At 37.2% G+C, this 12,630-nt stretch overlaps 2 protein-coding genes across 5 annotated transcripts; one reads left to right on the forward strand and one right to left on the reverse strand.

The window, feature by feature from the left end:
- The first annotated feature begins 2,464 nt into the window (after window positions 1–2,464).
- LOC124843391 (JmjC domain protein JMJ24) lies at window positions 2,465–9,190 on the forward strand. 4 transcript variants are annotated; one of them, XM_047320127.2, is made up of 13 exons: window positions 2,465–3,341; window positions 3,432–3,574; window positions 3,660–3,759; window positions 4,085–4,217; window positions 4,345–4,399; window positions 4,506–5,145; window positions 5,286–5,615; window positions 5,933–6,355; window positions 6,461–6,533; window positions 7,629–7,714; window positions 8,180–8,299; window positions 8,416–8,522; window positions 8,839–9,190. In XM_047320127.2, the coding sequence occupies exons 1-13, from the start codon at window positions 2,763–2,765 to the stop codon at window positions 8,936–8,938; spliced, it is 2,889 nt and encodes a 962-aa protein (XP_047176083.2). In that variant the 5' UTR covers window positions 2,465–2,762; the 3' UTR covers window positions 8,939–9,190. The 4 variants fall into 4 exon arrangements, with proteins under 4 accessions (XP_047176083.2, XP_087952684.1, XP_047176089.2 ...); XM_088096558.1 differs by having other exon boundaries at window positions 2,466–3,341; window positions 3,429–3,574; XM_047320133.2 differs by having other exon boundaries at window positions 2,469–3,341; window positions 8,452–8,522.
- Window positions 9,167–10,886, reverse strand: LOC124843392 (Photosystem II reaction center PsbP family protein). Its single transcript, XM_047320134.2, has 3 exons — window positions 10,307–10,886; window positions 9,998–10,208; window positions 9,167–9,700 (listed from the first exon to the last, which is right to left on the reverse strand). The coding sequence occupies exons 1-3, from the start codon at window positions 10,617–10,619 to the stop codon at window positions 9,388–9,390; spliced, it is 837 nt and encodes a 278-aa protein (XP_047176090.1). The 5' UTR covers window positions 10,620–10,886; the 3' UTR covers window positions 9,167–9,387.
- Window positions 10,887–12,630: the final 1,744 nt, after the last annotated feature.

Raw genomic sequence — 12,630 nt, forward strand, 5'->3', positions numbered from 1 at the left:
TTCAAACTAAACCATTATTGAAATCAAAAATAGAATAAATTTTCTTCTTAGTTTCTAGATGCTTAATCTATGTTTTTTTTGTATTAGTCTTTTTTTAAGTTGCGTATAGGTTTCTCTACTCCTAGAAACTCTCTATGTGTTGGTGAGTTCAACTTTATGTCTAGATCTTTTACCCAAGTCCTTTTGTGTGTAGATTGGATTTTGTGGGTGGAAGTTGAGGGATAACGTGGGCGAGCTTCAAGGACACCAATTAGGGTTAAGAAAATTAATTCTTCTTGGTTTTAAGTAAATTTTTGCATGTTGTGTTTTGATCCATGAGCTGGTTTAAATTGTTGTGCTGTTTAATTTTGAGTTATGGGTATTGAGACGAGGGTGAAACTTTACTATTTTAGTGCAAGTAAGAGAAAATCTCACAAAGGCAAGAATACTCTAAAATTCTAATTTGTTTTCTATCGAGTTATTTCTCAAGCAACAACTACTTGCCTAAACAACAAAATGTGTTGTCCAAACGACATACCACTAAACTTTTTTTGCCTCTATTTATTGCCGAAGCGACAAATTTGTTGCTCAATGTGATGATGGGTGATTGATTGATAATAAAAATGTTTTTGGTAAGTTTATTGATGAATATAAATTTGTGTATTATATGAAACGCAAAGCATGACAGTAGGATGAAACAATTATATGTGTGTTTTGAACAGTGCATGAAGTTTATTTGACTAGACTCTTTAAATGTTGAGAATACAAATAATACATGTGGGTATGAGAACCTTATGAAATTTTGTTATGATAATTGTAATTTTAAATGGGAAGGTTATATATGATATCAAGTAATGTATGAAGTGGAAAGGTTGGTGAAAATTGTTATAAATTATGTTCTAAGGAAGTGTAATGACTTTAAAAGGGTGAAAGTGGATCAATGGAATGAAATAGAGAAAAGTTTTTTGAACTGTATGATTGTTTGGGGTTTTAACTTCAAAGAAAAAAGTACAAATATTTATTAATTTAGTGTTATCCATTGACTATGAATACATGTCAGTCAGAAGTCATCCTATACTTTAGGCATAAAAACTCACATAGAGTATCATAGTCTACATGGGGAGAGTTGAAGGTGATTATGGTGGGATTAAGAGTTGGCCCCATTGTTTGACGATGCCATAAGTCAACTTATCATTTATAGAGAACTTTTATCGATTTATTAGGTCAGGTGGAGTCTAGACCTTTGCCGCAATCCACTAAGAGATTTTATGACAGGTGCAAAACTTTTTGTGTCGAAATCCGTGCTTAAATCTAGATATAAAGTATAATATTATATTTTGCTTAGACGTGTATAAATAATGTGATGACAGGATTATTAAATGCTACAATTTGAATTGGTTGAGATATTAAGTGTCATGTTAACATTAGCTTATCCTATTTTCTTTTCCTTTGTAATGATTGTTAGTTTGACTTATATTCTCTGTTGTGCATATGATTGTGTATTTTCTTTTTCTTTGTAATGATTGTCAGTTTGACTTAAGTAGAGAATTTTTCAGGAACTCATGATAACCAATAGGAGTGGATGTGTTCAGAGATAATGTTTGTTTTTTTGATATGAATATATGTAATATAAATTATTTTAAAATCACTAGCAGAAGTACAAAAATGCTATTAGTGAACATTTTAAAATTAGTAGTGTAATATATTTTATTTAATATGATGATTTCTAGAAAATATTCAATATTAAATATATTTTGAATTCTCTAATTTGATGTAAAATTGAATTAAACTTTATTAATGAATATAATATTAAAAGTTTATTGATATAACAAACAAGATTATTGATGACATAAGTGACGACACCGTTTTTATTTCTGAATATCTTTAACTCTATTTAATTATAATGATTAAATCCATTTATTAACAAAGTTTTATAATGAAACTTATTAAGAATAAAAATCAGAACAAAATTTAATTTTCATATAAAAGTTATCTAAATGTTTATCAATAAAAAAACACATATTATCGTACATATAACAAGTTTTTAGAATTTAACAATAATAAATATATTTAAAATGATTTTTAATTAATTAACCATATGAAAAAAATCTTTACACTCATAAAATTATACTGATTATTTATGGAGCAATCATACAAAAGTTGTTACAGACACTTCTCATAGCAACGAACTTACAAATCTTGCACAACAAAATTTGTTGAACTATTAAAATTTGTGGTAAGATTTTGAAAAGAAAAAAGAAAAACAGATAAATATATCAATAGGATAAATATATCAAAATAAAAACAGGTTAATAAATATATCTAAAATGATTTAAATTTTCATTCAATGATAAAAAAAGATCATATATTTTAGACAGGTTCTAATGAATTGAGTCTTCCTTCCAATATTCGAAAATTAATCTGTTTTAAAAAAGCAAATAACTTAATTATAATTTTTTTTTTTACCGTTCGAGTTGCAGGCGCACGAAAGGATCACTCTCTCTCAGGCCCTCCATCGTTTACTGAATGTATTATGTAAGCTTTTTCGATGCTTATCTCGCAACGCAACTCTTTCTTTCTTTCACTTTCTCTCTCTGTCAACTTTCCAACACTAACCGCCGCTCGCCGCCGCTCGCCGCCGCAGCAATCTCAATCTCCGACCAATTCCACCGCCACGGCCCGTAACACGTTGAACTCACTCGCAATTCAATTCCTCTTTCGGATAGGGTTTGTATTCGTCTCCTCGTGCTTCGCGCTACTGCTCAGTTAGGGTTCCTCTTCGAATGGATCACGCGCGATCGACCAACGGCGAGGACAATGCGGCGGGAATTCCGGACGACTTACGGTGCAAGAGGTCCGACGGAAAGCAGTGGCGGTGCACGGCCATGTCGATGCCTGACAAGACGGTGTGCGAGAAGCACTACATCCAGGCTAAGAAGCGCGCCGCGAATTCCGCAATGAGGGCCAACCTCAAGAAAGCCAAGAGGAAGTCGCAGTCGCTGAACGAGTCTGATGTTTATTTGGAGAGTAAGAGCGACGATTTCGACGTTCCTCTCTCTGCTATAAGCCTTTCGCAGAAGAAGCTCTCGAAGAATCAGTTTCGTTACACGCCCGAGCGTGACGCTCGAAGAGCCTCCTCTGCGAGACATGCTCATGACGAGGTGGATGTGGATGTGGATGCGGATGCTGATGCTGATGCTGATGCAGATGCAGATGCAGATGTGGATGTGGATGTAGATGTGGATGCGGATGCTGATGCTGATGTGGCGCTCTATGAAGAAGACAATTGGGTCTCCTATGATTCCCCGCCGGACTCCTCGCGCAAGAGATCGCGAAGGAGCTTGGATGCTAATGCCACCACTGTGAGTTCATTTCTGGTTCTGTTTGGGTGGGTGATTTTGATGCAAGCGTAGTGTACTGTGCTAAATTTGGAAGGTTGTGTTGTGTAGCAGGAATATTCCGACGGAACCTCTGGTTCTTCTGAAGACACCGGCGGGCAGACTTGTCATCAGTGCCGGAGGAATGACAGAGATAGAGTTACGTGGTGCTTAAAATGTGACCGGAGGGGATACTGTGATAGCTGTATATCAGCATGGTGAGAATGGAATTTTAGTAAGGATAAGAGATAATAACTCTTTCAGTTGGGTTGTTATTTTAAGTTATGGTTTGCTTGTTTTTAGGTACTCGGACATTTCGTTGGATGATGTACAGAGGATATGTCCTGCTTGCCGCGGTATATGTAATTGCAAGACTTGCTTGCGGAGTGATAATTCTATCAAGGTCTTTTGTTTGTTACAAATTTAGATTCCGTTTGAATAAATTTCTCATTAACACTCATGAAAGAAGATCATTAGCTACTAAAATGAGATGAGCTTCTTCTGTTAGCTCAAATTTACTTATGCATTTTAACTTTTGGAAAAGTAAAATAAGAAAACTTCTACGAAAGTTAAGTGCAAAGTTTATTTTAGCTTATAAGAAAAGCTCCGTTCAACTTACCTTCTTATTTCCTTCTCCTAAATGTGCTTATGGGGACTTTTACTTTTGAAGTTTTAGCATGTGTAAGTTTTTTCACTGTTAGTGATTTTCTGGTTTTGATGGGATTAAGGTTCGTATACGCGAGACACCTGTTCTGGATAAGTTACAGTATCTCCATGTGTTGCTATCTTCGGTGCTTCCGGTGGTAAAGCAGATCCATCGTGAACAGTGTTTTGAAGTTGAACTAGAAAAGAAGTTGCGTGGTAAGGCCCATTTTAAGGTTTATTTGGCTTTTTGCAGCTTTGCGCAGTTAGTGGTTATTGGTTGTCTATGTTGTTTTTCTGTGTGGTGTTGAGCATTTGATGACGTTATAAAAGTGTTTTCTCTCAGGTGCTGAAATAGATCTTCCGAGAATAAAATTCAACACAGATGAGCAGATGTGCTGGTACATTTGTAACAAATTTTGTAGAATGGTTGATTTTAGTGGGTGCTGATCATCAAGCACCTGTTCTATAAAAAGTCATTATTTATTTTGATTTGTTTTCTTGCAGCAATTTCTGTAGGATACCTATAACTGATTATCATCGACGCTGTCCAAATTGCTCATATGATTTGTGCCTTAATTGCTGTCGAGATCTTCGAGAAGCAACTGCAGATCACAATAAAGAACCTCAGACAGAGCTAGCTAAAACTTGTGATCAAAATATATTAAGTAAATTTCCCCATTGGAGATCCAATGACAATGGAAGTATTCCATGCCCCCCTAAGGAGTATGGTGGCTGTGGTCATTCTTCATTAAACTTAAGCCGAATTTTCAAGATGAATTGGGTAGCAAAGTTGGTGAAAAATGTAGAGGAAATGGTTAGTGGCTGCAGAATTAGTGATGCCGATGGTCCACCAGAAACTGGGCTGAATGATCTCAGACTGTGCCAGTGTTCTCATAGAGAAGCCAGTGATGATAATTATCTTTTTTGTCCAGCATCTGACGATATCAAAACTGATGGGATTGGAAAATTTAGAAAGCATTGGAAAACTGGTGAGCCCATTATTGTTAAGAAAGTATTTGATGGGTCATCCATTTCAAGCTGGGATCCAACGGTCATATGGAGGGGGGTTCAAGAGACAACAGATGAAAAAGCAAAAGATGAAAACAGGATGGTTAAGGCCATAGATTGCTTAGATGGATCTGAGGTACACATATCTTTACCTCTTGTCTTTTTGGTGATTGAGATTGTATTGGTTTCATGTTGAACTCTGTTTTGGTTTCATCATTTTTTTTAAAATTTTAATCACTCTGCTATGTCTGTATTTTATTATTTTTATATTGACAGATTGATATCGAGCTTGCTCAGTTCATGAAAGGATACTTCGAAGGGCGTGTTCATGAAAATGGTTGGCCACAGTTATTAAAATTGAAGGATTGGCCTTCACCTAGCGCATCTGAAGAATTTCTCTTGTATCAAAGACCCGAGTTTATCAGCAAACTACCTTTACTTCAGTATATCCACTCCAAGTGGGGCCTTCTCAATGTTGCAGCTAAATTGCCTCATTACTCCTTGCAGAATGACGTAGGACCCAAGATATATATAGCTTATGGAATTAGCGATGAACTTGGAAGAGGTGATTCAGTGACAAATCTCCACTTCAATATTCGTGACATGGTATTGTACTTTATCCTCCTTACATATCTATAAACTTTGTTCAAATTTATTTTGAGGGTATTGACAAAATCAATTTGATGCTTCATTATTGATTTATGTTTACCGACAATTTATAATGTGCGATTTGTATTCAAATGTCTAAACATGTGGATTGTTTACCTAAGCACTACTACATGCTGTGCATTTGTGTTTAATAATTTGAAGTTCTCTTTCTCTCTATCTCTCTCCCTAATCTCTGTGTTATATTTTCTAGAGTTAAATAATGGAATTTTGATTTGTTTGAAGTAATAAATAATTAATTTATTGAGTTTCAACAGGTGTACCTTTTGGTTCATACAAATGAAGTAAAGTTAAAGGATTGGCAGAGAACTAAAATTGAAATCATGCAAAAGGATAAAGCTGATGAGGAATCTGAGGCGAAAGAGTCACATGGAGATCCTCAAATATTTTCAAGCGGGAGTTCACTTGATTCATCACTTGGTACAAAAAGTAGTGGACTTGACATGGATTCAAACCAGAATAAGTCAATTATGGATCAAGAATTTGAAATTTATTCTAGTGCTGAAGGTGATATGGTCAATTGTAAGGTCCTGTCTACACAAAATGGAGATGTCTCTGAGAAAACACATCCTGGAGTTCTTTGGGATGTTTTTCGTCGGCAGGATGTTCCAATATTGACTAAATATTTGAAAATTCATTGGAAGGAATTGGGGAAGTCAGATGATGTGGGAAATGAATTTGTAAGTCTTTAAAAAATCATTTTAAATTACATTGCTTATCCTTTTTATTTGTTAAGTAACTTGTTTTGCTTTTTCTTATTTCTAATGATACTCTCCGGATTCAAGGTTGCATGGCCTCTATATGGTGGAGCTATTTTTCTTGACAAACACCATAAAAGAAAGTTGAAGGAAGAATTTGGTAAGATGCTATGTTTTTTGTTTGTTTTTCTCAACTATTAGGGTAGAATAGAATGATTTTATTGCTTAGAGTACATAAGACATATATACAAGATTGGAAAACTAATTTAGGAGATATGATAACAGCACTTAATGTAATTACATCCTTATGATTTAGGGATATAATCAGATCCCTATGATTGAGGAATATTACAGTTATAAATTTTAACTATAATATTCTAAATATGGAATAATAAAATATGATTCCTGACATTTTTTAAAATTTTCAAGAGCTGTATAGAGAAGTGGGATAAATTAGTTTGGCATTACAGAGGGCCTTGCCTTGCTCTTGGGTGCTTCATTGTACCCACTGAGTTGATGAAATCTCGTAGAGTTTCTTTTAATTATGGTAACGAGAGCGATGGAAATAGAATAAAGTGATTCCCCTTTATTGGGAGTTTAAGATTTTTTTAAGAAGTGGATATGAGGAGAACAATCCCTCTCATTCCCCCAGTGCTATATTTGGAAGTTTAAGGATGTTTTGTTGATTTGAGAGGGAGGAAGGTACGGTCAGAAATCGTCAATTTAATATTTTAATTTAAGGAAATGAGTGAAGTTCTTGTCCTAGTTTTGTAGGTAAATGGAATAAGAAGGGTTTAATTGTTTCCCCTCATCAATTTTCTTAATAGAGGTCGAAGTCAAGGTTTTGGAAAGATGTCTCTAAAAAAGGGTTACCTTTGATGGGTTGACTAGAAAGGCTGAGTGAAGTGTCTTAGTGTGCCATCACCAAGATTATCTATAGAGGGTTGAGTCCCCAAATCAACTGTAGATAAGGCCTGAGGTAGGATCAGGCTGCATACTATACTATGACGAGGATGAAATCTTATTAAGTAGAGACCACACCTTAATAAAGCTTTGCTTCTTTTTGGAATGAAGGGGAGGGTGGTAAGAATTGCCTTGTATTTAAAAACATGCAATTTACTATTTTACCCTATAAATCCATTTACTTAAATTTTGTTAGTTTTTGCCGATGTGCTTCATTAAGGGTAGTCCTAGAAATTTCTGAAAAAATATTATTTATCTTTGTTTTTAATTTGATTATTATTTTCCAAAATAGGAGTGGAGCCTTGGTCATTTGAACAGAATTTGGGGGAAGCTATATTTGTTCCTGCTGGTTGCCCTTTCCAAGCAAGGAATGTTCAAGTGAGTTCATTTACATCATTATTTCACTTACATACTAAATAGTTACTAAATTGATGACCTTCATAGGTATACAAGTATTAATATAATCTAGTTTTTATGAACATTTAATCTACTGAATTACCTAGGCTGATAGTGCCATAACTCAAGTAATATATGGTAAACGATATTTGCTTCATTGTTTGGTTTCTACTTGGGCTAGTTTATTACAAAAAATTATGGCATTGGTTGATCCATGACTAAAAGTGTTTCTATAAGCTGCTTGAATTAAATTTATATTGCATTTTGTATTTGAAGTGGAATGCTTATATATGTAGGTTTTAGCCTAAATTCATTACAATCCAGATCTGGCAGTTATCACTGAATATTAAATTTGATGAATTAAAGTGGATATTCTTGTGTTTAATGGACACAAAATGAATTCTCACCGTCGAATATGTCTATGTGCGTTATATCTCTATATTTTAGTCGAATGTTCAGCTGGGCCTTGATTTCTTATCTCCGGAAAGCCTGGGCGATGCTGTACGATTGACAGAGGAAATTCGCTGTCTACCGATTGAACATGAATCAAAAGTTCAAGTATTGGAGGTGAGAAGAAGGAAAAGTTACATTTAATTATTAGCTTTCCTCCTTAGTTATCACTTGCTTATATCTTATTTTCTCCTTTTAAAATGCTTGATTTATATACTGTTTTTGTTGACCAGTTGGTGTTGGCGTGTACTTCTTGGAAATTTATGCAGGTGGGGAAGATATCTCTCTATGCAGCAAGTTCTGCCATCAAAGAAGTTCAGAAACTTGTACTTGACCAAAAGTATGTAAATTTCGCACTTGTATTTGTCAATTGCATTAATTCTCTCTCTCTCTCTCTCTCTCTCTCTCTCTCTCTCTCTCTCTCCCTCCCGTTGCTCGTCATTAAAAATTGAAATAAGTTGTTTTGCTTGACTGAGTTCTTCTGCATGGATTTTGGAATGGATCAGTTGACCTGTTAGGTCCCCTCCAAGGTCAACCATAGATAGAATATCGTGTTTCTTTTCTTATTAGTTGATTTATTGTGAAAATTAATTATCCAAACTCAACATCTTATTGCTAGCTAAATTAGTGAGACGGCTTACCTGTTGTTTTGCCAGACTTGGCGCCGAGATTGGATATGGAGACCCTAATTTGACAGCAATGGTTTCTGAGAATTATGAGAAGATGGTTAAGCGGAGGCAGATTACTTGTGCTTGACCTTCCACTTTCGGTTTGGTCAATGAGTTGGGAAACGGGGGACTTATGTACATTAGTTGTATTTGAGCAATATTTTATGGGTTAGTATGTTTCAATGTAGTTTTGATCACAAATACCTAGGTAATCATTTAAATGTGTATAATAGTTACAGTTGTTAGAGAATCATCATATAGTGACAAACTTCTGATCTGTATTTTATTTCAAAAAGTGGAAAAGAAACGTGTAATATATAAAGTTAAAACTTATTTGTCAGTCCTATTTATTAAATTAAGAAATGCTTGGGTTCTACTGCAGCAGATGCCCCGTATATCACACAATTTGTTTGGTTTTCTAGCTATGCAAATCAAAAACATGGTTTTGGAAACAAAGCATCTATAAGGTCGACCTAAGGGAAGCTTTTTGGTCTAGGCTTCTGCCCTTATTTCCTATTGAAGCTTCGTTTTGAATCACTAAATTGTGAGGCTAAATGAATTAGCAATCCTATAGAAATCTAACTTCAATCCTGGCCACTCTGATTCGGGTGCTTGAGCATTTAAAGTAAAAAGCCTACCACCACGAGCGCAGCAGACGGAGACATTGTGTCGCCTAAACGAGGGGCTCTCAACTCTGAACTCCAGTTCGTAGTATTTGGCATTTCTGATAGAATCCTCCCTCAAACTTGATTTTATCAATGTGCCTTTCACCTCAGGGTGTTGCCCTGATCCTGTTATGCTTCGAACCACTGCTTCACCTACCTCATCGGGCCCTCCAAATACTTCAATCCTAGTGAAAAGGTTAGATATGCAAGCTGTCAATCTTCCTTTTCTTAATAATTAGTATACTTATGAAAAAGAGAATATCACATAAGACAGGTGATTCATGATTGGCAAACTATTGATAAATTTTCATTTATTTTTTCAATGCGCCTCTTGACCCAACACCTTGCACTGAAAGGAAAAAGTGAAAAGTTATCCCTTTCTTTTTCAATTAACATATAATTCTTATAGTCGGTAAAAAACTAATAAAGTGGAATTGAAGTGACATCTCTAAAATTTACTATATTCTACTGCTCATACTCACGAGAAATCTGGTGCGACAGGTGAAACAATTACACTAACATTGAGTTCTCCAGTGGAACCCGGGGGACCAAATGCAACAACCGGTTCATTGATGTTAGAACGCCGCCGTACATTCAGGGGAGGAGGATCCAATGATCGTTCCATCTCTCTTTTCTTAGCAGCTCGATACAGAACTGTCTGATCTCCCACCCAATTTGCTGGGTATATGAATTCTGATCATCCAAATACATAAAAACATGAGTTTTTGTTTTCTCTTCTGTTAACACAGTGGATTTTTCTTTTAATATAATGAATCTTCAATTCACATTACCAAATCCTTCCTTTGTGTCAATGCAACGGCTGTAGCCACCAATTGGATAAAGCACGTCCAGCTTCAGATTGCGACCACTTTGTGGTGACAAACCAAGAAGAAAACTGGTGATGCCTCCAAAGTTTGCCCCAAAAGCCACTAGTGAAGCTGACCCTGTGCCCACAAGAAGACGCCTCTGAAATTTGGTGGCCAGTGGTGCAAATTCCTCTGCTGGAGATGGCCCTCCATTCACTCCCTCGTTACGATTGCCGGAACAACGTGGCATTGGAATTGAGTTCCATGCCCGAAACCTGGCTTGCACTGCCAAACCCATGTGCTGCTATTCAAAGTAACAGGGCAGTTGTGTGCGATATTGATGCCAAATTCAATTTACACCGTATATTTTGTCCCTACTACCTGGCCCCTACCAATTGCAACCTTTTCAATTTTGGGTTGCAATCACGAGAAGGATGCAATCCAAGTCGAAGACAAAATAATGAAGTGGTGGATTCTGGTTGGTACTCCATGCTGCCATGCCAATGGCATACCTCTTATCTGCTTCATCAATCATGTGGTTCTCATTTTCCCCTTCTACACTTTTTTTATTTTACATACCACTTCTTAATTTGAACTCATGGAAGAAAGTAATCTTATTTTCAAAAATATTTATGAAAAAAATTATTGGCATGGAGTTATCATATTGCCGTTTATTTCAACTATTATATTTTTAAGGTTTAATACCTTTTTTGGTCCCTCGAAATAGGGAGATTATTCAAAGTAGTTTTACCTTTTTTAAAAAGTTCAAAGTGGTCCTAATTTGTGAAAATTCGGGTCAAGTTAATTCTTTTTTATTAGGGCGTCAAAATTTTAACGGTGCAAGTGTCCTCCTGGACAAAACATAATGAGGTGCCCATTTTTTGTGATTGCGTGGCATTGAAGTTAAATGACGTGTTCAGCGAGAGGGAGAGAGAGCTGTGCGAGAGGGCGGGGACTGGGAGGCTAACGAGCTCTTCGGCGAAGCGTTCGGCAGCAGTTGCAGAGAGACGATGGAGCTCGTCCTGAGTGGTGATGCGCCGTGTGTAATCTCCGACGATGGCAGTGGAATGGATAACGGCCCAAATCTTGCAATTTGGGATTAGGGTTTTTGAATTTGGGTTTTTGTTTGATCTGCGTTTGGGTTCCTTTTAGAGTTGGAATCCCGGCCGTAGAGCTGCGATCGTCGGGGCAGGTGGCTACGGTGTCGTAGGCCCTGGCGGCTCCGCGATGAAGCAGCCCCAAAGACGCTAGCGGACGCCTCTGAAATGGGCCTCTTTAGGTGGCGGCGGAGCATGGTAAGCAATCGATGACCATGGGCCACTTGCTTCTGGTAGCATAGGAGGCGATCTCGCCGACAAAGAGAATGACAGATCCGTTGAAGTGAAAGGAAATCCCCATATAGAAATTGCCCATAACCTCACTGTTAAAGTCACGCATGTGGCGGAGCACGAAGACGACGCAGAGGAGGCGGCTACACTTGAACCAGGCATTGCGGTGGTAGAGTGGTAGGATACAGTGGTAGAAGAGAGGTCACGGGCACCGTAGCGGGGGACCTCGTCAAGATCGCAGTGGAGAGTTGCATGGCAACCGGGAGGCTTGATCAGAAGGCCGCTGTGGAGAGTGAGAAGGTGGTTCCCAAGCGCGTTTGATTTCGACGACGGTGGCATCGATGGTCGCCATGGCTGTGTGAGATTGAAGATGGAGGTTGGGTTTCCTGATTACACGTGTAATGTTCTTGAGGAGATTCTCCATGGCAGAGTTATCATAAAGCTTGGATCTATGGTCGGGAGCCCAACGGCCTTGATGACCAACCACCAGGGGCTTCTCTCAGCGTAGAAGGCCCTATAATGGGTGTCGGGGGAAATTAACCCTTCGTCAAGCACCACACCCACATTCATCCGATTTGGTTTTTGCAAGTTCTCGGTGGATGAGGCTCGATTTGGCCAACCCTTAGTGGTGGTCTAAGGTGTTGACGGCGGCGATCTGTGGCTCTAATGTTTCTAGAGGTGGAAGATGAAGTTGATGTGATAAGTAATTTATGTTTTTACAATTCAAAATTGACACGTTATATTCCACGTATGAGAAAAATAGGACAGTTCATTAAGTTTTGGCCAACGAGACAGTTGTACCGTTAAAATTTTGACACGGTAACAAAAAGGATTAACTTGATCCGATTTTTCACAAGTTGGAATCACTTCGAACTTTTTAGAAAGGTAGGACCACTTTGAACAATTCCCTCTTTCGAAGAACCAAAAGAAATATTAAGCCTATTTTTAATTATCTTTATGGTCTTGGTCTTGTTTCTTTTT

Source organism: Vigna umbellata, chromosome 8 (assembly GCF_029865625.1).
Source record: "Vigna umbellata cultivar VRB3 chromosome 8, Vumbellata_1.0, whole genome shotgun sequence".
NCBI lineage: Eukaryota > Viridiplantae > Streptophyta > Magnoliopsida > Fabales > Fabaceae > Vigna > Vigna umbellata.